The following is a 25,012-nucleotide window of genomic DNA, read 5'->3' on the forward strand; positions in this document are numbered from 1 at the left end:
ACGCTCCTTCTTTCTCAACGCGGAAGTGGAACTTTCCGAACGTCATCTCCATGGGCTCCTCCAGATACGCATATGCATCCAAACGGGAGGGCGGGTGAGGAACAAAATCAACTAGACCAGTTTCGATCTGTTTACCTCTGTCCATCGCGTTGCTTGCAGTTGATGAAGTCGACGATCTTGAACGTGCCATCGAGATCAGATCCTTGACACCTCTAATTCCCATAGACGGCGCCAATTGACAAGGGATTAACTTATCAATGCCTACAGATTGTAGACTAGGGTTTTAGTCGGAAGTAGAGGGCAAGTAGATCTCGAAGGTTTCAGCCGAAAAGTACTCGACGATATGAAAACTAGGGTTGCGTGAAACAATGAATCGATGCTTTCTTTGTCCCCCGACTTCCCCTTATATAGGAGGCGGAGCCGAGGGATTCGTAATACACAAGTTTACAGAGTCCGGGAAGGTTTCTTCCTCATCTCGTAAAATTACAAGTATGTATTTCCTAATACAACTCTAGCTTTCCTTAATACTAACTTGGGCTTCCGAACTTCATATTCATCGAGTCGTGGGCCTTCAGTAAACCCCGGGTACTATCTTTGGCAGGCCCATTGGGGATGCCTATGTCAATGCCGGTGGAAAAAAAATTTGGGGACCGTGGATGGGCGTCCGTTTTCGCGTCGGTGCCCCCCAATCGGCTATTGGGGGCCTTTGGGAGGGCGAGTGGAGATGTTCTTAACCTTGCATTTTCCTCTTCGAGCAAAAATGCTAGGAGAGGGGTTACCATCATCCATAGGTATATGGGAAGTATTTGAGAAAGTAAAATAGTTTCTTTCGTTGTTTGAGCAAAAGTAACAAAAGGTAAACATAATGGGGGAGACAATTTTAGAGTTATATTGTGGAGCTTGAGATTGTCGGTACTAAGAGAAGTGTGCTTATTCTCAAGATCCTCACAGTCACACTTGAGTGACTCGTGATTTTTGCTTCCTCTTGAGATAATCAAGACCTACCTCCTCATGTTCATTCAAGAGTGCAATGTTTCGCCAAGAAATCGAGATATTTTAACTTTTGCTTTCAACCTTATGAGTTAGACTTTCGCGTGTCCTTATCTAATTAACAAACAAATCTTCTTGCTTCTCACAAACAGTGGTGAATCTATCATATGAGATCAAGACATCTTCTAGTTCCTTACAAAGAAAATCATATTCACTGCCATCATAGTGTGCAAAAGCTTTTACCTTGAGACTTTTGGCCATGAAGCATGATGGAATATGGCTTTACTTTTTGGACACTTTGAACATGGAGCATGAAAGGAGATATGTAGAAATATCGATCCCATCAACACCATTTTCCTCATCATTACTTGAGGAGTTGGAGTCGAAGTTGGTATATGATTCAGATCGAAAAGTCCATTCAATGAGATTGGTGTGGGACTTGTATCTCGAGTAGCTACTGGTGTTTTTTTCCTTCTTACGATCCTTGGAATGATCACTATCTCTTGTCTAACTCACACAAGAACGCACACACCCTTGGCATCACAAATGCTACATTGTTTTGCTCAGCTAACACGGCCTACCTTTCTCTTCTCTCTATTACGAGATAATTACAAAAACCCACCACAATTGCGGCTAGGGTTTCAGAAAACCACCACCTTTCATATTTTTGACAGAAAACCACCGGTTTGGTGTAACAGCGTGACAAATACCCACCGCTTCGTGAAATGAGAACGGTTTAGCGGGTTAAGCACCAAATTGACAGGTAGGGCCCATTGTAAGGCTGATGTGGCAAGTGTCGGAGATAACGACCATTAAAGGCGAGAGCTAAAAACGAACCCGGCCGGCCCATGCGTTGGGTCGTTCTGTTATTTTTCTCCCCTTCTCCAAGAGCTGTCGCAGTCGCCCGTCCGCAGCCGCTGCTCCATCATCATCATCGAACCCCAAATCTGCATTTGTTCCACTATCCGAAGAAGAAACAAAGTCAGCTGGAGTTGAGCTCTCCTCAGTACAATGAGATCTGTTGGTCGGCCCGGGCTTGCATGGTTTCTTTCTCTTCTTCTCTCTCACTACAAATTCTTCTGCTTCTATTTTTGGTTGTGGTTGAACATTACAGTCACTGTCACTACCATCGGAGTCATAAAATATGTCTTCCTCCTCTGTATCTCCTTCATAGTGATAATGAGGATCTGATTTCTTGCTCTTCATGTCAATAATCTTCTGGCTGAGATCAGCATCTTCCTTCCTAATAGCTTCTGTAGCCTCTGGTCCATCGTCCATATCATACTCAGCTTCTTCTTCAACATCTCCTTCTTCACAGTCATCGGCTTCATCCTATTCCCAAATCTGCTTGCTCTCTTGATTCAATATGTACATCATTTCTGAATCCTCTATTGGTTCTCCCATATTGCTAATGCTACAGAGATTACACACAATGGCTATTAATTTCTACTTCTAATGATTTCTATGTACCTAGCATACACACAGAGATCTCAGCATGACTTCATCTACTACAGAGAAGGGAAAAATACTTACCCATGGCCGCCAACGCTCTGCTCCAGGAGATCCTTCCACACGGGGGCGACGGATTTGGGGGGAATGGTGGTGGCGGGCGGGTTCGAGCTCCCGCTGCAGTGGTCGCCGACCGAGCCTGAACCAGCAGCCTCGTCAGATGCACCACGCGTAGATCCCACACCTCCGCCTTTGGTGCCGCCGCCGTCGCCGCCGGCACGAGCGCCATCTCCGGGAGGGGGCGCCGCCTCCATTCGCGACAGAGGGAGGAGCAGGGGAGAGAGTCACAGGTTGACAGGTCCAACTGGGCTCAGTTAGGGTAACCGACCTGCCGTTAACGGCCGGTGGCTCGGACACTTGCCACGTCAGCCTGACAAAGGGCCCCACCTGTTAATTTGGTGCTTAACGCGTTGGTCCGTCATTATTTCATAAAGTGGTGGGTATTTGTCACGCTGTTACACCAAACAGGTGGTTTTCTGTCAAAAATATGAAAGGTGGTGGTTTTTTGAAACCCTAGCCGCCATTGTGGTGGGTTTTTGTAATTTTCTCCTCTATTTCTCTTATATAGCAAACGAGAATACATAAGCTCTCAGCCTAAACTAAACTCACGCCTTCTACTACCACCACGACTCCACTAACTGACGCACTAGCACTTCCTGGATTCACTCCAGCACTTACACGACTGGTTCTCTTCTTCCTCAAACTACTCTAGGATCTAACAAATGATCTTGACGAGTCAGGACCAGAAAGATCCATGTGTAGGAGTTGAAGAGATATGGTGGTAGACATGATGTTCTTGATCGAGTGCTTTGTCTTCACAACGTCTTCTGCTTGACATGTTCTGCAAGTATGATATTTATGAAACTCGACATCCTCAATTCCATTGATATGATCTCCTCTCACAAGCTTCTGCAAATTCTTTGTTCCAACATGTCCAAGTCTTATATGCCAGAGAAAATTCTTGAATAATTTAGCAACTAGGCATCTAGTCAGCTGGGGACTTTGTGTGCAGTCTACCAGATGGAGATCCCAACAGCGATAATGAACTCATTTACACATTTGTACATCATATTCCAAGGTGAAACTTGTGCTTTACACATTGTACAACACAAGCGCCTAACCATTAATTTGTTCATGTTCATGTTAGGATTGTATTGGGACCATTGACGATACTCAAATCACGGCAAAAGTTCCTAAAAGGCAGTCTCTTGCTTGCAAGGGAGAACACACTACACCAACCAAAATGTGCTTGCCATTGTTGACTTCAATATGAAGTTCACATATGTGCTTGCTAGGTGGAAACGATCAGCCCATGATGCAGCAATTCCGACTGACAGCTTGGAGAGACCTGATGGCCTGAAAGTCCCTGAGGGTAAGTTCTACATTGCTGATACCAGCTATGCTTGCCACCTTGGGTTTCTCCCACCCTTCAGGTCCACAAGGTACCACCTTAATGAGTTCTCTACAAGGTTCTACCCCAAAAATGTCAAGGAACACTTCAATCTTAGACACTCTAGCCTCAGAGTCACGGTCGAGAGGGTATTCACAACTATGAAGAACATATTTAAGATACCTGATGAGAAGCCTTTCCACACTTTCCCCATCTAGATTAAGCTAGTTCTTGCATGTTGTATTCTGCATAATAGGATCTTAGGATAGGGTCTTGAGCATAAAGTCCTGCCTGACGGGATTGATGCTGGCCATAGTGTTGCTGCCAATGATAACGCCGCCTGGAAGAACAAGAGGCAGGAGTGGGCGAACACTATGTGAGCTGTAGAGGCAACTCCAAGATTTGAAGAAGAAGCATTTCCATGCCGTGATGTGTGCTATGAACTGCTCCTGTTTGTGTCTTGTTTGTGTGTATAAGTCGACTACTTGTGTGTTGAACTACCATTCAGTATTAGCTAGGGATAAACTAGTTGTGCTAAACTGTTATTTCGAAGTAGCTAGGACCGAACAACGATATAATAGTCCTGCTTGCTAGTTTGTTTTGTTGTTATACTGCCTCTTTGTTCCAAGTGATGATGGGTAATGTCACCGCTTGGGAGAAGTGGTAACTATAACACATGACGGTAGATTACCAACCACGGAAAAATTCCTAGTTCGTACATATATTGCAGCTTAGTTGGCAATCAAACACTGTACACAAGCAAACTGATATTTTTTTCTATTAGGAACCAAACAAACTGTCATTCAACGATATGAACTTGGCCCACTTGACGATATCACAAGGTTTAGGCTAACTGCACAAATAAACCATTATGTAACTGCACTTTGTCTTTGGCCCTCGGTCCTGCTAACTATCCTATGGAACATTTGGGATGCCAGGAATGTACTCATCTTCCGAGATGTTCGTTACGCCTATATCCTCATGTAATTTCAGACCTATCTCTCTGGTTGCATACATTTAAAAACCCTATGCACAAAGAGGATGCCATGATATGGCGAGATCACTTCTCAGCTTCTTCCCCCCATCCCTTGAATTTTTCAAAAAAAATAATATGTACATTAGCTTTCCCAACAGTGTATCCATGGAGAGAGGTTGAAGGGAGACAACATAGTTATGTTTAGAAATTGTTTTGTTGCGGAAATTCATTTTTCATTACGAGTGTATATGCTCCCTTTATCCAAAGAAAAACATATTTTAAAATGTCAAAAAAAATCTGAAAATATATTTTGCGCATTCATATCCACATTCTATGTGCGCACGTAAAGTTCCGTGAAAACCCAACAATTTATGTGCTCTATGTAAAAAAACCGAAAGGTGGCTCGCGTGAACCCTTATTTTAGCACTGAATTTTATGTTTTTACGCAGCCCACACAAAATGCCGTTTTTTGTGAAACAACTTGGTGCGCACATAGGTTGCGAAGATGTCCCCGTGGCATATTTTAAAAAAAATTCTGGACATTTCAAAATATGTTTGAAGTACATTTTAAATAAAGGGAGCATATGTACCCCATAGTCAAAACGCTGCTCCCTTTAATTAAGTGACTATTATCGAAAAAAGATAATTTTACAAGCTGCTGATGTAAATAGTAGAAAGCACCCACCTAGGATTAATGTGCATGAACATAGCTCCATAAACACATTGGCCATCCATGGCCAGGGTAGATGTCTGGATGGCTTTAGAGTTTTGGAAGAACAAAAACTGTCATATCAGTTTCATGATACTCGTATATGAAACTGGAATCAGTGCTCCTACATTCAAAATAAATTCATGGCCAGAGGAACGATGATTTTTATAAGCAAGAAAGGAGATGATAGTTTTGTTTGCCAAAGATACAGACAAATGCTTGAGCAGCAGACCAAGATGTTTTTTTACAGTAAATCAAAAGCTTTATTACAAAATAAGCATGAGCATATCGCCTGGACATAGTTTCAGCAATAGATGCCAGTACACATCGATAGCCGATCTGGGTAAGCTCGCACACCACATTGTTAGCTTTCCTTCTGCAGAATTTGACCTCACATGATTAGAACCACGTCTTACATTGAATCAATCATTAGCTCATCGATGATTGAAGCCTCCCTGGAAATGGCGATTCAAAGCTAACATGAGCAGCTGAGTATCAGTTTCCACTTCAGTTCAAATGGCACCTAGTGGCTAGTGCCGTGGCCAGACTGATCGCCTCCTCCACTGCTGGCAATTTAGCTGTGAAAGCACTCCCTATGTGCTCTTGTCGTCCAGCCCAAGCAGCAACAACCATGCCCTGGTAATCACTGGCAACCACACTCGTCCCCCGTGGGTCTGTCCCACAGTCCCTGTCCACACTGAATTGAAGGACATCTTTTGTTGGTGGCTGCCGATTCTCCACAATCTCCCTGTCATCCTGCTTGTTCCTTTTAGACACTTGCATAGACTACGGAGCAGAACACAAAGCGCGATGTGCAATGTCAGCTGCTTTCAGGGGTCGCTCCCCTTCCGGCACTCTATTGCGCTGATGCCACAACACTACCCCATGGTTGCTATTTATATCCTCTTTTCTTCAAACAGTTTCCACAACTCATCCACCACATCGTTTGCCTCGCCAGCTGAACCTTCGTCCATTTCAGAAACAGATGCCCTTTATCTTCATCCAGCTGATGGCATAGGAGACACCGAGACAGCACTAATCATCAAGCAGCAGACCAAATATGTTTTGATCAAGTTCACAGTGACATGGATCTGCACCAGCTGTCTCACACATTTATGTATTTGTTTCATCAATATCTGGCTTTCTCAGAGATAATTAATTTTTTCTTCTCTGTACAGAGTAGGAGACGTCCTTTTGAGTTGCAGCAAAGTTTATCGACTCCCACATGGGATAGAGACGAGTGAAGGGCACCAACCGCAGATGAAATGTCTTCTTTGGCAAACAAATTTGACCCATCTAAGTGCCTTGACAGAAGAACAAAAGAAATCAGCGCTCCAAACCTGTCTGTACAACAAACCCCTGATACAAGGTCTTCAATTCAGCAGCCAGGTCTCCCCTGCCCATCTTATGCAAATCTTTTGCCACCTTAACATAAGAAGAATGGTCAGGCCTGAGACCCATCATCATCAACTCGTACAGGACCCTTCCAGCCTCGACGGTCCTACCTGACTTCCGGAACAGCTTGGCGAGCAAGCTGTAGTTCCTGTTGACAGAGCACCTGTCCCTGGTGCTCATAGCCCTGACATACTCGCAAGCATCTTCCATTCTCCCGGTACAGAAGTACCCTTTGATGAAGGCAGTGTGAATTGTAATCCTTGGCGTCAGCTTTTCCAAGAACATCTGGTCGAGAATCCGCCTCGCCGAATCCATCTTTCCCGCTTTACAGGCGTGGCACGCGAGGATCTCGTAAGTCAGCGAGTTCGGGACACCGTCGTGTTCAGGCCTTTCCATGGCCTCGACGAGGTCGCACGCTTCGGTGGCCCTTCCGTTCTTGAGCAGGCACCCGAGGAGGTAGTTCCAGGAGTTGGAATTTGGGTCGCATTTCCCCTTCCTCATTTCGTCGAACACCTCTCGGGCGCCCTGGAAATCTCCGGCCCTGCACTTGGCAGCCAGGAGGACGTTGTAGTAGCTCGCCCTCCTCGCCGTCTCCTCGATCACCCACACGGCCGCGTCGAACTCGCCGGCCGATGCCAGGGCCTTGACCAGCGAGAACACGCCGGACGCGCGGCACGGCCCGCCGGTGGCGTCCAAGGTTTGTAGGGTCGCCTTCGCCGCGCCATCCACGCTGCTCCCGGAGGAGGACGCCCTCAGGAACGCGAACGCCTGCTCGGTGAGGGAGAGGCGCCGCTCCGAGACACGCGCGAGGGCGCGGGCCATGGCCGGGTAGTCGGCCAGCCTGCCGGCGTTCTCGACGAGCAGGTTGTGGGCGCGGGCGCTCGGGGAGACGCCTCTGTGCTGGGAGAGCCAGGCGAAGAAGCGGCACGCGGGGACGCCGCGCTCCGTGAGCGCCCGGAGGGTGTCCGACACGACGGCGTCCGAGAGGGGCGGGTCGAGGCGGTCGAGGTCGGCCTCCAGGCTGCTGATCCCGACACCGCCGCCACCGGCCGCGGCGACGAGGGTAGCGATCGCATTTGACGTGGCGGCGGTGTCGCTGCTGCGTCGAACCGCGGATTTCGAGGAGAAGGCTTCGCCGCCGGCGGGAAGGATGCGGAGGACACGGCGGAGCCACATGAGAGACCAGCGGAAAACGAACCGAGAGCGAAGTGGCGGCCGCCAAGGACAAGGAAGTCCCATGGGAAGCCGTCTTTTGTTTCAAAGTTTTTTTCTCCACTGTTTAGACCATCTCCAGCCCATGGAAATTTTGCGTTTCGGCCCATCCCATCAAGTGGAGACACAAGGAACACTTCCGTTTGGTTGTATGCACGTTGAGGAGAATTGTGGTTAATTAAACTAGTTCAATCACAATCAGCTCTAACTGTCTAATCATTCATATTCGTGACAAGGTTTACATGGAAAAGATGCGGCTCCGCGTTGTGATTCCATTCCCGTCATCGGTTCGTCGTTTCGTCGAGTGTTTCGAAATCGGTTTCGTGTTCAACATATTTCAAACAACGTACAATATACTTGGAAGACGTAGATCTACTCGTATATGAATGTTAAAATAGAGAACTATATGAATACAAAAGTCGTGCACGACAGTGAGATGAAGCTACTCGTCGAATAAATTTTGAGACGCGCGAACGGTTGCGAAGAATTTGACTAAATTCGGCAAAAAAAACTTCAAATAGGACATGAAATTGCCATTCAAATACTCCATGAAACCAAAAACCATTCACCTTTTTCGTGTTCAACATATTTCAAACAAACCCACCATTTTGTAGATCGGGAGGGATCGAAATGATGCAGATTAGTGCCAAGGTTAGTAGAGGGGCTAGTATGCGGGCCCACCTTTGCGCTCGCACGAGTCTGGCCTCGGAAACTTTCCTCTTGAAACAATTTTTTGGCTGGTTTAAAATTTCTGTGATGCACAATTTTTTTAGCCCATGGGTAACCAAATGGGCTATTTTCGTTTTCCCCCTATGCGAGAAACGCCATTGTGACCAACCAAACATGCCCTAGGACTATTCACAATCCGAGTATCATAGCTAGTATCATACACTACATGCATTCAAAAAAAGTTGATGTGTCATACCAATTAATAATGAAACATATGATAGTGATATCATGGGTAGATACCGTATCATAACCGTAGAACTAGAAATATTAATGTCAAATAAATCTTGTACATATTTTGTATTAAGATTTTAGAAATCATACATGATACTACTACATGTTACTATGCATTGTGAAGATAGTATCAAGCACTACTATCATATATGCATGATACTACTAAGGAATAAACCCCATTGTGACTGGTCTAAAGCGCGCGAATAAACCGCCGGATCAAGCGTTTGAGGGCCTACCGCTTTTCGGCGCGTCTGTTCCAAACATAAATTTAAGAAATTTCAATGCGTATGGAAAATATTAGAATTTATTCAAATTTGTTATATATTACAATGATTTGAATGAAATTTGACTAAATTTAAACTAAAATAACTAAGAAGAAGTTGTTGTCCCCGTCGATGGGCGGCTTGCCGCAAGGGTCGGCTGGCTCGTCCTTCATCGCGCTGTTGGAACCAACTTCGTCGTCGTTGCTTGTGAGGTTGACGAGCGGCATGCAGTTGTCGTAGATGGAGATGGCGATCACGTTCTCAATGTTGCCCTCCCATGCGCTGGTGTCGTTCAGCGACGACATGTACGCCGCGTTAAACCTCGATGTGTCATCAGGTTCGTCGCTGCTTGCGACAAGGCGATGTTGGCGGAGGGGCGTCGTCACCTCATCCTCTTCCTCATTCACCCCCGACTTGACCAAAGGTAGGCAACAGGTTAAACCCCGCGTGCGGTGTGCATGCCTCCACGTCAAGGACAAGGCAGGCCCACCACGCGGGTTTTCGTTCTGTCCATCCCCCGCATCACCTCCCTGTGTAGTGGGGATAGGCTCATGGTGCCGTACACCGTATTAGGCTTGGCCTGATGCAAGTATACTTTGGGACGCACAGCTAGGGGAGCTCAAACATCCGGCGTGGGGGACGCAGTGAACTTGTAAGAGCATCTCCAGCCGTTTGGGCTCCCCATGCCCAAATCCGGCGATATTGTCGTCCGGATTGGAGGAAAATTTGGCCTGGGGAGGCCGCGAGCCCAGGATGGATGTAACGGACTTCGGCGAATTCAGACAAAATTGGCGAGTTCGTTCAAATATAAGCGAAATTTAATGACATTTAACATATAGAGGCGAGTTCGTACATAAATAGGCCGAATTCGTACATATATTTGAATTCGGCTATTGGCAACTAAACTAAAACTAAATAGCAGCCTACTACATGCCGAAATGGCGGTAGAAGGACGTGTAGTCGCCGCCGTCGTCGTCGTCGCTCGAGCCGGCGTTGTCCTGGGGCGGCGGAGCCTCGTACCAGCGGCTCGTGCCCTGGCCAGCGTCGCCGGTGCGTGGCGGCGACGGAAGGTACATGTCGTCGTCGCTGCTCTCCTCGAGCTTCACCACCTCCCTGGGCGCGGCGTTCCTAGCGGCGGATGGTGCGGCGGCGCGAATGGCGAGTTGACGCGCGGCGGCCAGATCCAGCAGTCGTCGCTGCTGCTCCGCCTCCTCGCGCTCCCAGTCACGCCTGGACCAGTCCAGTGCGGTGTCGTCCGCGCGCTTCTCCTCCTCCATGTCCTTGAGCGACCTCGCGATCGCCTCCGCCATCGCGGCGTCCTCCGCGCGCTTCGCCTCCTCCTCGGCGAGCTGGCTTGCGGCGGCCTCTTTCTTTGTCTTCTTCCGGCCGCTCTGCGGAGCGGAAGGCTGGTCGCGGATGACGAGGGCGCCGCTGCTGCGCCCTCTAGTCGGCGGTGGCGACGCCGCTTCCTTCTTGACGGTCGCCCACTCCTGCTTGACGGTGGGCGCCGTCGACCCGCCGGACCTGGACGCCGACCGCGAGCCAGACGACGAGGAGGATGATACCATCCTCCTCGGCATCCACGAACTACCGTGTCGGCGCGACACGGTAGGCGCCACCGACGGCGGCATCCCCAGGACGGGGAAGTTCCCGGCCTCGATGTGCGCGAGCACATTTTCGAGGGTGCGTTCAGGCGCGGTCCACCATCGGCGGCGGCCAGCGGCGTTATTCCTTGCCGGAGGAGGAGGAGGGCCGTCGTACGACCGGATTTCGCGTTCATACCTGCGCCGGAAGAACGCGATCCACGATTCGCGGTTCTCGGGGTAGAAACGCGGATCCGCGCGCTGCTCGTCACTGAGAGTGGCGAGCACCTCGTTGATCGCCGTTTCGAGTGCGCCCCCACACCGTTGGTGGCGGCGGGATCGGCACGCCGCCTGCGCTCAGCCTCCATCCCCCCGGTGCGCGGAAGTCCGGCGGCGCCGGGTAGCCCGCCGCGTGGAGGAGTCGTCCCTCCCATTGGTGGAGAGAGTGGCGGCCGAAGCCGTTGTTGGCCGCACCGTCGTTCGCCATTACTACCTCTTCGAGTTCGGGGGAAGATTTGGTGGAATGCGAGAGAGAGGAGAGGTGAATGCGAGGCAGACGCGGTAGTTCGGCGATAAATAGAGGTAGGCGCGCGTGATACCGAGGCGACGACATTAACTTGCCGCGTGGAAGCTACGCGGCCGGCGAATGCTGACCGACGGCAGGCTTTTACAGCGCGCGGAAGACGATGCGATGAGGACAACGATCGGTGTCTCTCGCCGACAAGTTGGGGCCACCAGACGCGCGGGAAGTTTCCTCGCCCTTTCGCGCGCTTTTGTTTCGTCCGGAGTCCCCGAGAGCTCCCCGGGGGGCCGGGATGGCGTGGGATCGCCAGATGAATTTAGGCCCAAATCCGGACGAAAACGAGGAACCGGGGGCGCGACTGGACCGAATTACGCCGTCCGGATTGGAAAAACGTCCATCGGGAGCCTAGTGGAGATGCTCTAAGAGCATTCCAGCATTCCACCGGGTGCTATTTGTCTAGGTTTATTTGCAGTTTGTGCGCAATGTGCTTTTGATTTTCCTGGTGTTCCAAGTACCCCTGCGACTGGCAGCTTTTTTTGTGGGGAGTGGGGATAAGGAGAAACAAAGCTTGTTTTCAAGGGATTTTCCCAAGTGAACTTACATCTGTGTTACAATCAGTTGACAAATGGGCTGGTTTACATAGCCTCTGAGGATGCATATCGAGGAATGAAGCAAAAGGATACCTTCATGCTGCTTTGGTCAAAAAGATGCCCTGTTCTCAAAAAATCAGGGAGTGTTCATTCTTTAAAAAAAGGTAATTAGCTGGTTAGGAAAACAGGCACTGCAAACTTTAAATTTCAGCTCTGAATGAAGCAGCCAGGTCTGAAAAATCTGGAAAAGGCCAAGACAAACACAAACTTTATGCACCACATAGCTGTCAGCAATGTCTCTAGAGGCTGCAGAGAACTCACAACGAGCATTATTTCAGGCTATCCTGGTTATCCATAAATCAGTACTGCTATTCAATCTACATCAAGTCGCTAATTACATGAAGTCATTCCATTTCCAAGGCCATGGTGTTCTCTTAGTAACTTAGCTCATCAATTTCTCAATCTCAAACTTCTCACTACCAGATCCAAAATCTACAATGTCTAAATTAACATAAACACTGGACGAGTTCTTTTTACAATGAATCAGTACCCAGTCCTTAGTGTACACCACCACCTACAGGCTACAACCATAGCAGATAACTGCCTCTCAACATCAAGATATACACATTTACAGCTAAACTGAGAACCAAGGATCGATCGAGCCACAGAGGAGCATGATCTGGCTGAAGATTCAAAAGTTCTGTAAGGCTGCCATCATGCACCTGTATTCTGATTCTGGCCAGCAAGGATGAGAGAAATCTCCAAACCTCGGCTAAAAGCCTGGTTAAACAATAGTCGCGTCTGGAAGGTGGAAATGAAGGGAAACCACGAGCAAATGGCTATGGGTACAAAGATGATCATTCCCATGCCGGCATCATACAGTCGACCCAGAGAGCGCACTGTTTTCCACAAACCTAGCCTTTTCACTATGGGTTTCCATGCAACAGCAATCTGTATAAGCAAAAACGAAGTTATAGTGGTTAGCAAGAAACTGTTGTACTTAAAAACATGGAAGTTGACGATGTTCGAAACAGTTGAATGGTACTGTACTAAGGATTGTCAACTCAAAAGAAAACTAACAGTGAACAAACAAACACAAACACTGTTTTCTTATTTTGCAAAGGAAAATCAACATGAAAGACATAAGATAAATCCTGTGTTAACATCCTATGAACCTTTTTATTTGCTATGCAGCATTAGTGATATCATTATCAAGTTCAATTTGTACAGTAACCAACTATCCAGATAAAATGCATGGCACCAAAGTTTCCACAGGAAACTCACCGAAAGAATTCCCCATCCAGTAGGCACATATGCCAGAATGGAAGCAAGTACATCTGTAAAACTAAGGCGTGTTGACACAATTGCCACAATCAAACCTGCCAAAACCACTAATAGGGCAATACTTTTGACAAGACGCAGTAGCAGTTGGAAATGAACCATGGCCTTGGGGTTTAAACTGAATACCTGCATATCAATACAGAAAGTACACAGGTGAACAACTCAAGCAGTAGAAAACCAAGATGACTTAGTTAACATTACATCATGAATCCACATACCATGAGGAGGACAAAAAGCCCTCCAAGCACAGCCCAGGATACCCAATATACCTGCAGTCCCAAGGCAATGATATTTACAATTCTTGATAAATTAAACCAAGACATACATGCAATTAATTCAGTAGGGCTCTCCCCTACCGTTCTAAATAAAAGAAAACAGCAATTGAAGACATACTTCCCCATATCTATCTAACAATATATAGACTAAACAATTTCTAATGGTCAAAAGGCCAACACTACAGTGAACTACAGGAAAAACAGATTCATAGGTAAGCTTAGGCTATGTACGTAACAGAAATTAAATAAAACATTAGTGTAACAAAGAAAAGATCTCGTTCAAGCTAATAATATAGCCAGGCATGGTGTTAGTGATGTTTTCAGGCCGTTAATACAACCAAAACTAGCAAACGAACGGCAAAGCTTAACTTTCCCAACAAAGATCAATTAGGTTCACAGGGTCACAATTAGGTTATGTAAATGCCAACCAGTTTCAACATGATATGCAAAATGAAAATAATTAAATGTTAAATGTATGATCAAAGTACGAGTGGAAGTTAACAGCATATAGAAATGATGTCTGTCTTGGAAAGTGTTTTAACTTTAGAACGTCAAATTTCACATTCTATTGTCACTAGATTGCATGTAAACAATCAGATGAGTGCTGAAACACTAGCGTACCAATAATGCTGTACTTGGTTCGCTTGCATCCATATGGTAAACAACTCCATACTGGAAAATGAAAAATCTTAAACTAAGTATAGTCTCCAGTATCCTCCCACGAAAAGTCTGGATATGTCCCTGAAAAGAAATGTTTGGAAATGATTTATACTCAACACAATCTTGCCAAAATTTGCAGCTAATATTTAGAGCTTAGAATTCCAAATAAATTATGCATTCTAAATCAAATAAAGAACAAAAGATTAACAAACTTGGAGTTCATTATTTTCTTCAACCGTGTATTATTCATTGTGAAAAAAGAGCACCAGCGTTGAGGAAGCTCAACTACAGTCCAAGAAAGCACCAAAGCAGAGCAGGGCAAACAAAGGCAGAATTTGACATAGTATTACTTATTAAACAAGTGAAAGATAAAGTGAGCTTATTAAAGGCTAGAAGGGTGGACTACTGAAACATCTATGTACGAATTCAAAAGCATAAGCCTCATGGTTCTTAGATAGTCTTATTCAAAGAAAATAAACGTGATGGAAGAGAGCACCAGTACTCACAGCTGTAGAGGAGCTCCAAATAAGAGGGTAAACAAGTCAGAATTTGACATAGTAGCAAGGAAGCCAAAAGAAAAAAAAAAAGGAACTTATTTAAGACAAAAATTGTTGACTCAACATCTATGTAAGAACTCAAAACCATAAACCAAAGGTTTCACAGCACATGACAATAGGTCCTCATGACATCATCAGGCTGCTACATGATAATAGGGTATTTGTAAGAACAAAGTTAAGTTTTTGACTAACTCTGTATGCTTATCAGGTTACAGTCCACACAATCTTGTAATTAAAATAAAATCCAGGTTTTGACATAAGTACACAGCAGACAGATGACATGACAGATCATTTGAGACTTTAGAGGTTAATCAAATACTGATTCAGTTACCAGTTCTTCATCCCACCAGGCTTCCCAGCTTTCCTCTCCTTTAACCCCAATACCACCCCGGTAAAATAGCCAGTTTGTCCAGTCTCTGAAATCCTCAACAACCCTAAAAGAGAAAGGGAGAGGCAGAGTTTATCTTCACCCTCGCATTTTAAAGTGATAAGTGAGAGTAAAACATACAGAGAATGCTTAGTGGCTTACTTCTGCCATTCAAATCCAGATGGGTTGAAAACATACGGAGCAAAAAGCCACGAAAGCGCCATAAACCAGCTACTTATGGATAGTAAAATATAGCCAACTGCACCACCATCGTTAAACCCATAAGCTAGAAAGATCACCAACAAGAGTGCAACCTCCAACCTACAAAAAAGAACAATAATATTGGCCTGGATAATACTGAGATTGCACATATAATCTTGAAAGTAACATCAAGTGGCAACAAACCCTTTCACGAAATGGCTTCTGGAATAAAGACGGTAATTCTCAGCAAACTTAATATGCCGCACCACGAAACCCCTACCAGTTGCCCTATACTGGTAATAAATAAGAAATATATAGTATTAGTATTAGTGTGAAATTCTCAACACCAAAACAAATTGTGCAGAGAAATTAAGTAATTGATAACATTAATTCGAGAAAGGCCTTACCTTTGCGCCCCCATGTAGTATTGTGCGACCGAAGTAGTGAGTCCTTGTTCCAAGAGAGAAAGTGAAAAACACAGAACATAGCTGGAACTGCATTGTAATGAAGTTGACAAAAGCCTGCAACCAGACATTCAGATAAGACTTTACAAAGAAGAGTGGCTATTCATGCACCAAGCTAACAAATAGCACAAACGTTAGAACACCAGAAATATAAGCTCATCTCAACAGAACTATTGACGCTAGATTTGAACCCAAAGGAATATGTAAAGTCATGGCTGTTCTATATATAAACAGTTCCTTTTACTTTTTATTGAAAATACTTTTCCAGACTAGATACGGTAATAAACCAACGATAAATACTACTCCCTTCGTTCGAAATTAAGTGCCGCATATTTGTCTCACATGTATCTACACACTAAAACACGTCTAGATACGTACGAATCTAGACAAATCTGCAACACTTATTTTGGAATATAGGAAGTAGTGCATAAGTTCTTAGGTTAAGCCAGAAGTCCAGATTTCTTCAAGAAAATACCGTCAAGACACCAGCTTCCAAGATGAGACCTAGAATCATGGGAATAGCAGTAAACACACCAATCTGGAAAAGAAATTGTGTGTTCAGAGCCACGGTCAGGGCTTTATTCTGCATAATATCCGCCCTATTTTGAATTGATTCTCCAACACCAGATAAAGCCTAAACATAAATAACATTAAAAAGCATGTCAGAAAAAAGGTGATGGCATGGAGGGAGTACATGCCTAGGAAGCAGTAATAGAAGTAATTAATAGCATAGCAATGATGCACTGTATCGGTGTCTAAGAAACTGGAACAGCAGTAGCTAATAGCATAGCAATGATACATTTCATACAATAAAAACAATATGCCATGGAGTCATCAAGAAACAAGGTTTGACAATTACATACAAGTGGATTGACATGATAAAAAAAGGCTTGTCTGAGATTCTTGCACGAAGATCATACAGCAAAAGATAGATGAATGGATATTCAAACTTACCAGATAGGTTTTTCCATAGAGAAATATGTACACAGTCAGTACAGTTAGCTGCAAAAGAATAAATGAATAAAGATCAGAAACTCTGAGGATGAAAGAAATAAATGATTGCAATATTTACATTTTATACACATTTCATCAATGCCATTCTCAATAATAAAACATAAGAAGATTAGGAGATAGCATCAAGCTTGATGAATAGATGAAATACCACTAGCAACTGCCACGATCTCCTTGGTTGCTACATAGATAACGTTTTGGAAATGGACACAATGCCAAATGCAAATATGGACAGTAAGAGTCATTGAATTGTGATATTATGAACATATGTGTCATTACAAATCTAACAGTACAAGTCTAACTAAATAATTTTCAAAATTATATGAGTCAAAGTTAGAGTTTGACTGAACGCATCTTAGTCTTAGGACATCATCTATTTAGGAACAGGCTAATAGGAAACAGCGCTGGCAGAATAAATGTAACATACAGCATTAGGAAAAAGAATTACCATAGTACAGAAATAGAATCCAATAGTTGTCACATAAAAGGATAGCATCCTGAAAAAGTCAAAGAGCTGTCCAAGTCTGTATATATCTCGACTAAGCACTTGTTCACCGTTTCCTCCAGCAACTTTTCCTTCAAATAGTGCAATCTGGTTAAGCCCAACATCTCTTCCTTTCCCAACCTAGACAATGATGTCAAACATCAATACAATGTACACAAGACAGCAGTGCAGTGTATGCCAGCTAAATAAAGAATGGGGAATGTGTGCCTAAGAGCATCATACATAAAGTTGGGTGTGCAAATATTTGTAAATATATGCATGAAACACTTGTGTTGCTTGCTTCCCTGATGATACTGGCAATGAATGACTTTGATAAAGAGTTCATATTTCTCCAATTTAATCAGAACTGTAATATAGTCTCATAGTCTCCATCTAAAGACTATAACGCATTAGATTCAGGAAGCGGACTTTTGGCTCTCGGGTGCAACGCACCCCCATAGAATAAAAAAAATTAGTAATTTTAAAAAGTCAAAAAAATATTTGAATCTTCCTGAAAACCAAGGATGATTAAGTTTGTACTCGTAAAAAATATGTTTGGAAACGAAATGATTTCCATGGTCTCCAGGGCAAAAAAGACAAAATTATGACAAATATATAGTGAATAGTATCTGGTCATGGGGCGTTTCGAGTTTCTTTTTTTAACCCAGGATACAATAAAAGTAATTTCCTAGGGAAATATTTTGTTTCAAATACAATACCTGGTCATCTTTGATTCCCAATTTTTTTTGATTTTTTTGAACTTTTTTAAATATTTTATTTATTTTTCCAACTATAGGGGTGTGTGGCACCCGAGAGCCAATCTGCATTTCCCATTAGATTCGGCTCTATTAAATCTATCCTCACCAAATCCTGTAGCACAGTTTTATCCCACATACAGAAACAGAAGCGATGACTAAGAAAATCTAATATTAGCTTTTCTAGAAAGCTTCGTAGACAACTAACAACCTTTAATGTTTACATTGAATGAAATAACTAGAGATCAGCAGTTAACAGTAAAAACTAAATATGGTTGAAGAAAAACTAGACCTGAATATACTCATGATGAGTTATGTTCCCTTGACGCAACGTCGAGTTGAACCCTGAAATTCATAGATGGTGCATCAGTAAGAGGCTACAGCTCCATAGGTATTAATGTACAGAGTATTAAAAAATCTTCGAGCACGAAGAAGAAAACTGTGGAGATATGTAAAATAATTAAGGACCAACAATTGGACATATTGATGGCATATGAAAGACATCAAATTCTCCTAAAACAAGAGAAAAAAACACCAACATTATAAAACTAGTGGAATGCAAATAAAATATGGTGTTTACAGATGTGGGAACACATTGCCGATAATATCTAGATTACAAAATGACCTTGCGACACATCATTATTTACTTACAACTCATTTCACCAAAATGCTTTTCCATGAATAACCAGATTTTCAGCTAATAAAGCAAAAACAATGTTATATGTTTTCCTACACAAACATGACAATTCAAGCCAGAACATGAGGAGATATTCAAATAATTTCTAGACCAAAAAACAACGTATCATATATAAATGTGTAGAAAAACATAAAAATATTAAATATTTATCAAACAGTAACTAGTAGAGAGAATAATTATCAGCTAGCATGAGTAATCAGAAAGATAGAGCAGAATAATGCAATGATTCACTTGAAACCTAACCTAATCCAGTGTTCAACTTCCTAAATGAGAAACAGATTATGTAAAGAAGGTAACCATGTGTGACATCAAGATGACTCCGAAAATACTATTAGTAAAAGATACTAAACATGTACTCGGAAAATACTAGTAGTAAAAGTTATCTAGTTTTACCTGCAAATATATCCTCACTGATATTGATGATACGGGATGCCTTACTGATGCCCCCCCTCGTAATATGAAAAATTCTATCAAAAACATCTGGGTGACCATAATGCATTCTCACTCTGCAAAAAGCAAAAGATGTTAACAAGACGTAATTCTAGAAAACTCATGTAATATAGGAAACTACTATCATGTAAAAGCACTTACTTTAGTGGATTAGAAAGAACACGCTGTCCTAATGTTACAAAGCTAGTTTCCTGACTCGACATGAATGAGGCCAAGGAGGAAACACTACACAAGAGAAAATGTTAATTTGACTGAAATTTTACAGATGAAGTGAACCCGAGAAAATGCACAGCCAAAATATACTGAAAAAAGTTAACACCTTCCTGTGAAGACATGTTCCCTAACACCAAGAATTGAAGGTTTGAACTTGCCATGATCTTGAGAGAACTCCTCAAGCAGGTTTCTCATCTTGAGTGCCTCCTCAAAATAGTTGTCCTTCAATAGAAAAATCAAATCAACAATGATGGATAAAAACGGATGATGAATTTTTTACAGTGGTAGCCAAATCCTGAAACAGTGACAATATCAATAATGGGATGAACTATGTGTCTTATCATCCTTTCTCATAAAGACAAAGATGGCAAGCTTTATGAGAAACTACTTAGGTGTGTACGCATCAGAAACTGTGCACTGGAAAGTGAAGAAGTTGCAGCAAGTAAATATGTCTGGTAACAAGAAGTACAAAACAGTTGCCTCTATGTAAAACGGTAGGTGATGTACTGCACACAGCTTCATAAATGAGTACCTGATTCATATCAATAGTCTGTACAGCATTTCCACGAGTGAATATTACGGCATGATTTTGGTTTTCAGGTTTACCCTCCCCAAGCTTTGGATTGCCAGGCAACTTAACTGAATAAATTTCCTGCAACAGAAATTAATTTGGTGAGACTGAACCATGTTGAAATTTATAGTTGAAGATATTGACTTCCTTAAGAATGCAACTGTCAGGATACTATAGTGGTGCCAGTATAAATAAGTTTATTGTCATCAAGTATAAGGATATGAGAACTGCACTCAACGGACCAGAACAATCTTCAGGAACTAACATACTGTAGCCATTAAAGGTGTGACAAGGGAAAAGAACAGTTGAAACCCAAGATGACTGTTCTTAAAAGTTAAAACAGTGCTTCAGAAACTCGATAAAGCATTAGACAGGAGGAAAGGCATCGAAAGCCAATTGCCACTACTAACCTTGTCTTTTCCATGGATGTCAGCTTTAACAAGCTTCGAGTAATACTCAGTGCTAGGCTTTCCATTCTTAATGCTCTCGACAACATCAATGTAAGCAATTCTGAGAGCTTCGTTACTGAGAGAAAAAGTTAGAGATGATGTACCGGTGTAGCACTATATAATCCACACAAAAGGGGAAAAAAAAACTAACCAGCTCGATCACTGATTTTAAGAACAGGAACATCGCTTAATTTAGTACTATGAAAGAAGAGATAATTCTAAGTTATAAAGCTAAGAGCACCTTTGCATTAGAAGGGCTATATCGGCAGCTTCTTGTTTCCCTTCTCCTTTCTGTAATCCATAAATTTGGCAGGTTACCACGTATGTAAACTTCAAATCAGCCTGTGCGCGTGCTTCAGGGGAGTACTCAAAATGTGTGTCAGCCAGACCAGCCATATCAAATGCAGATTCGAGGTCTAGCAAAGAAACACATCAGAAAAGGATGTTACATGCACTTGGTTAAATACAGAGTTTATGTGTTCCACAAGGAAGCTAGAAGAAATACCTTCAGAATGCATTCTCTCCAGATAACTTTGCAACATAAGGGCCTTCCTGTAATACATCATACCACGAACTGCAGAGCAAAAGTTCCAAAATATGGATACATACATAGGAAAAGTATTTCCAAAAGGAATGTACACAGAGAAGAACATAAGTTCCAAATTACAGCAAACCTGTTCGCGCTAAGGTCTGCCCACGGTAAGATGCCCAAAGGCGCAGTTCTAGTATGTCATTTGCACTGCTAAAAAGTTCAGACTCTGCTGCATTTTCATCCCTGTTGATGCGAGTAAGGAAGTTCTTCCATTCATCTGTATACAAAAGTTCACATCAGATTTATACAAGAATAATTATGACAACACACATACTTCGATGTTAACACAGAATATGCATCCTCTCTTCTACTCCCTCCGTTCTGAGAATAAGGTGCACGAGCTTTCCAAGATGTGTCTTCGACAAAGAATTAGTCCAGCATTAGAGGATTATTTGATGAAAAATGATATAATTAGAAAGTGTTTTTTGATAGGGATCCAATGATGTCATTTTTGTAACATAATCAGGATATTGTTGCTCAATTTTTTGGCCAAAGATTCGGCTTTGAAAGCATGTTCGCCTTATTCATAGGAACAGAGGGAGTAGCTAGCACGACATGGAAGATATCTAGTGCTACATCCCCATCCTGTACAGTGTACTACTGGATTCCCATGTATTCTTAGCCGTCAGATACAAATGAAGGGACTCGATCCACCTATGTAGCGCGTTAGTGAAAAGCACCCTGCACTTTCTATGAATCAAGTGGCTCTCCACACCCCAATCTGAAATAAAGCATCTGTTTTTCTCACCCTCCCTCCTCGGACTCACTCTCCACAGTTCTGCCCCTTCCCAGCCGGCCAGCCCCTCCCTCTCTCTTGAACTGCCCCCGCCTGCTGCCGCTTAGGAAGTTTGCGACCCCTGGTGCAACCACCTACTGCCCCCACCTTGGATCCATCTCTTCCCCAACCACGGCTGCTGGCTGCAAAACATGCCCCGACCGCCCCAGGTCTGTCAGCCATGACAACCGCATCTGCTGTAGCCTGTTGTCCCCCAATGATGCTTCCTTGGATTTGTACTTGCCACCCATTCAAAGTAGTAGCACATGTGTATTTCTACTAATTCTTTTGCTTCATTTTTCCGTTCAAAATATCAGATAATGTAAAGGACTGCAACGGTCTGACAAATAGCACATTGCCTGTACATCTCTTTGATTTGCGTAAGTGTTATGCAAGTAGTACTACATACATATTCTTGCTTGTACATAGCAATATTCTTTATAGTTTTTTGTTGTGCACAAATTTAGTACTTCCATGTTTTTTCGTGTACTCTTGCAACTAAATTCTTTGGAAAATGTGCATTCCACATTTATTCGCTGTACTACTACTTAGCTCAATACCAGGTGTGTTGATCAGATTCAACATTCAAAATTCAGAGAACTAAGGATTGGAAAGGGCAAAACCAAAATGTTGCATGACTATTGCAGAATAGATGAATAAAACGGCAGTTTTAGGGGCTTTAGTAAAAATGGCCAGAGGACTCCCCCACTGACAATGTGTGCCATTGGTTTCTGATTTAGATCATCTAGTGGGCATGGGTTGCCTGGGAACCTGGTAGTACATGATGTGGACATAGCACTAAATATCACCTCCACGAGATGGGAGCAGGACAGTTTCCTGGTTGGCTTAGTTTAGATGGTAGCACTCCAACAGGGAGGCCATGGCAGATGGGTGTATGCAATATTCAAGCTGATAAGGGAAACTGATCTCTTCCGATTTCAAAGGAACATGGTTTGACGAAGAAAACAAGGGGCTGTCTCAAACCTACCTATGCATCCGAAGCTGACCCCTTTTACGTAACTGTTACTTCCCCCATCCCAAATTAAGTGCGCATGTATCTAGACAAAGCCGAGTCACTTAATTTGGGACGGAGGAGTAGTAAATTTCACAATGGAAAGAAAGAACAAACCTGGATATATCTTCTGAAGATAAAATAGTGTACTTATACCATCTTCATTTCTTTTCTGGAGTTCAGCGATACTATAAAGCACAGTCTCTGAGTAATATGGAGTGAACACGCTACAAATAAAATGGCAAATATTAGAAGCACATAGTACAACTGAACTGGAAAAAAACTGAAGGACATGAGCCTCTCACATTCCCTGGAAACTATCATTCCAGTATAAAAATTCTCAATCCTCAAAAAGGCAAGTACATAATAATAATCCTCAAAAAGGAAAATGTGAAGGATTCAGTTCTAGTATCGTTGTATTGATTTTGCCTTTCCTCAATATATATACTTCACTGTCCACTACCCAGGCCTCCATCAAAACTTTTTTTTTTTTGCCAAACATCCTGGCTAATACATATCAAGATGCATGTTTGTGTAACCTAGTTACAAACTGATTGTTATACCAATTCATAGACAAATAGATATCTGCAAAGCTGACAGACAACAAGAATCTTCTAACACTCAAGTATCACTGCAACTGTAAGATACTCATATGTGTCATCACTCATCAGCAGGTTTTAAAGAAACCTCGGTGGAGACTTGTAGACAGTGTGAGCACATTAGTGTATATAAGTATATCTGCTCCAGATATTGCTGCCTAGACGGCTTACCGATACCCATTCAATGTATCATTCCAAAATTCAGTTTCACAGATAATTAGCTGATATGGCAATATTTGGTCCATTATTTTGACCGCTATGAACGGGTACGTAGATCCAGAAATTGGTGTAAAAATATTGAGAACAAAACTAGAGATATACAGCTTCACTAAATATAACATAACAATGCATAATTTGGGTAAAGAAGCACATATAATGCAGTTATTATATTACAATACTGATACTAAGTGAATATTCATGTACATCTTAATCAAACCATCAAAAACATTGAATTATAACTCGTACTGAAGTGATATTAAATAATATATGAATCATGAGCCTTAAAAAATCTATGGAAAAATTGAATATGAATTCAATAATATAAATTCTATGGCACATGTCACACATTTCATTAGTCAAATGATAGTCGAACTTGAACCTCAAACATGAGGCATGAACTGACACGGATGAAGTATACAGTGAAAGTACTATTCGAGACATATTCAGGTGTTACTTTCAAGTATCCAACCAAAATATTTGTAAAAGAAATTAATAGTCAGAAATTCAAAAGTTTGACTCTACCCTGATCTTATAACAATGCTTTCATAGGACTGGAGGGAGTAATGTCAAATAGTATGCGCCAGCCCATCATATACATGGGAAACGCCATAACAAATAGAAACTAACCTCAAGTTTAACAGCTACATAGTAGGAACTTGATCTTCTTTACTACTTTTTAGATTACATGCAACAAAAAAACGTTGGACATCTTGTTTTTTTTAGCTGAATGGACATCTTGTCATTAAGTAGAGAAGCAGGTTTAAGATAAAGAGCTTGAGGCTGTGGGGGAAAAGGCCACAAACTCTCACAGCACGGACATAAAGCCTTATCGCATAACATGACTCTTATTTTTATTCAATTGGAGTTCCCAAAGCTATGGTCACATGAGCTACTGCTGCAATCCACGATAATGTTCACATTAATAGTGGTGCTGCCCGTAACAGGGGCAAAAGGAAACTGATAACTACCGCATGTGCTCAGTTTCTACAAACCAAGTACAGTACTGGTCAGTGTGAGTGAAAATCAACTTGTTCATGTTTAATTATGGGAGCAGGACATGTCAGACTCCTCGATTTCACCACAAGATTTGCATCAACTGGGCAATACTTATCAACCGAGATGTCATTATCTTTTTGCAAATAAACAACTTACGGGCAATGTAAGCTATAGAAAATGCTGTAAATCAAAGGGAAATTGGTATTAACCAGCTTCTAGAGACA

General features: G+C 42.9%; 2 protein-coding genes across 3 annotated transcripts in view; both read right to left on the reverse strand.

The window, feature by feature from the left end:
• Positions 1-5,725: 5,725 nt before the first annotated feature.
• Positions 5,726-8,217, reverse strand: LOC127297338 (uncharacterized). Its single transcript, XM_051327649.2, has one exon. It carries the CDS (start codon positions 8,206-8,208, stop codon positions 6,901-6,903), a length of 1,308 nt encoding a protein of 435 aa, XP_051183609.1. The 5' UTR covers positions 8,209-8,217; the 3' UTR covers positions 5,726-6,900.
• Positions 8,218-12,407: 4,190 nt separating this feature from the next.
• LOC127297340 (callose synthase 9) overlaps positions 12,408-25,012 on the reverse strand; it is a 29,010-nt gene continuing 16,405 nt past the window's right edge. Inside the window, exons 31-51 of one of the 2 annotated variants that reach the window (XM_051327650.2) lie at positions 23,092-23,201; positions 21,270-21,404; positions 21,101-21,169; positions 20,837-21,011; positions 20,557-20,671; positions 20,108-20,227; positions 19,682-19,797; positions 19,504-19,587; positions 19,306-19,418; positions 18,508-18,560; positions 17,425-17,601; positions 16,920-16,967; positions 16,441-16,599; positions 15,909-16,022; positions 15,706-15,794; positions 15,463-15,621; positions 15,265-15,367; positions 14,338-14,457; positions 13,660-13,710; positions 13,385-13,567; positions 12,408-13,051 (exon numbers count right to left, since the gene is read on the reverse strand). In XM_051327650.2, the coding sequence (XP_051183610.1) occupies positions 12,815-13,051; positions 13,385-13,567; positions 13,660-13,710; positions 14,338-14,457; positions 15,265-15,367; positions 15,463-15,621; positions 15,706-15,794; positions 15,909-16,022; positions 16,441-16,599; positions 16,920-16,967; positions 17,425-17,601; positions 18,508-18,560; positions 19,306-19,418; positions 19,504-19,587; positions 19,682-19,797; positions 20,108-20,227; positions 20,557-20,671; positions 20,837-21,011; positions 21,101-21,169; positions 21,270-21,404; positions 23,092-23,201 (2,530 nt within the window). In that variant the 3' untranslated portion in view covers positions 12,408-12,814. The remainder of the gene's footprint in view (positions 13,052-13,384; positions 13,568-13,659; positions 13,711-14,337; positions 14,458-15,264; positions 15,368-15,462; positions 15,622-15,705; positions 15,795-15,908; positions 16,023-16,440; positions 16,600-16,919; positions 16,968-17,424; positions 17,602-18,507; positions 18,561-19,305; positions 19,419-19,503; positions 19,588-19,681; positions 19,798-20,107; positions 20,228-20,556; positions 20,672-20,836; positions 21,012-21,100; positions 21,170-21,269; positions 21,405-23,091; positions 23,202-25,012) is intronic. The other variant, XM_051327651.2, reaches the window with a different exon arrangement.

The sequence above is a fragment of the Lolium perenne genome, chromosome 4 (genome assembly GCF_019359855.2).
Source record: "Lolium perenne isolate Kyuss_39 chromosome 4, Kyuss_2.0, whole genome shotgun sequence".
NCBI classification, from domain to species: Eukaryota; Viridiplantae; Streptophyta; class Magnoliopsida; order Poales; family Poaceae; genus Lolium; species Lolium perenne.

Bases quoted from the DNA above. Each gene is read 5' to 3' on its own strand.
- LOC127297338 (XM_051327649.2), bottom strand. From the start codon at position 8,208: ATGGGACTTCCTTGTCCTTGGCGGCCGCCACTTCGCTCTCGGTTCGTT.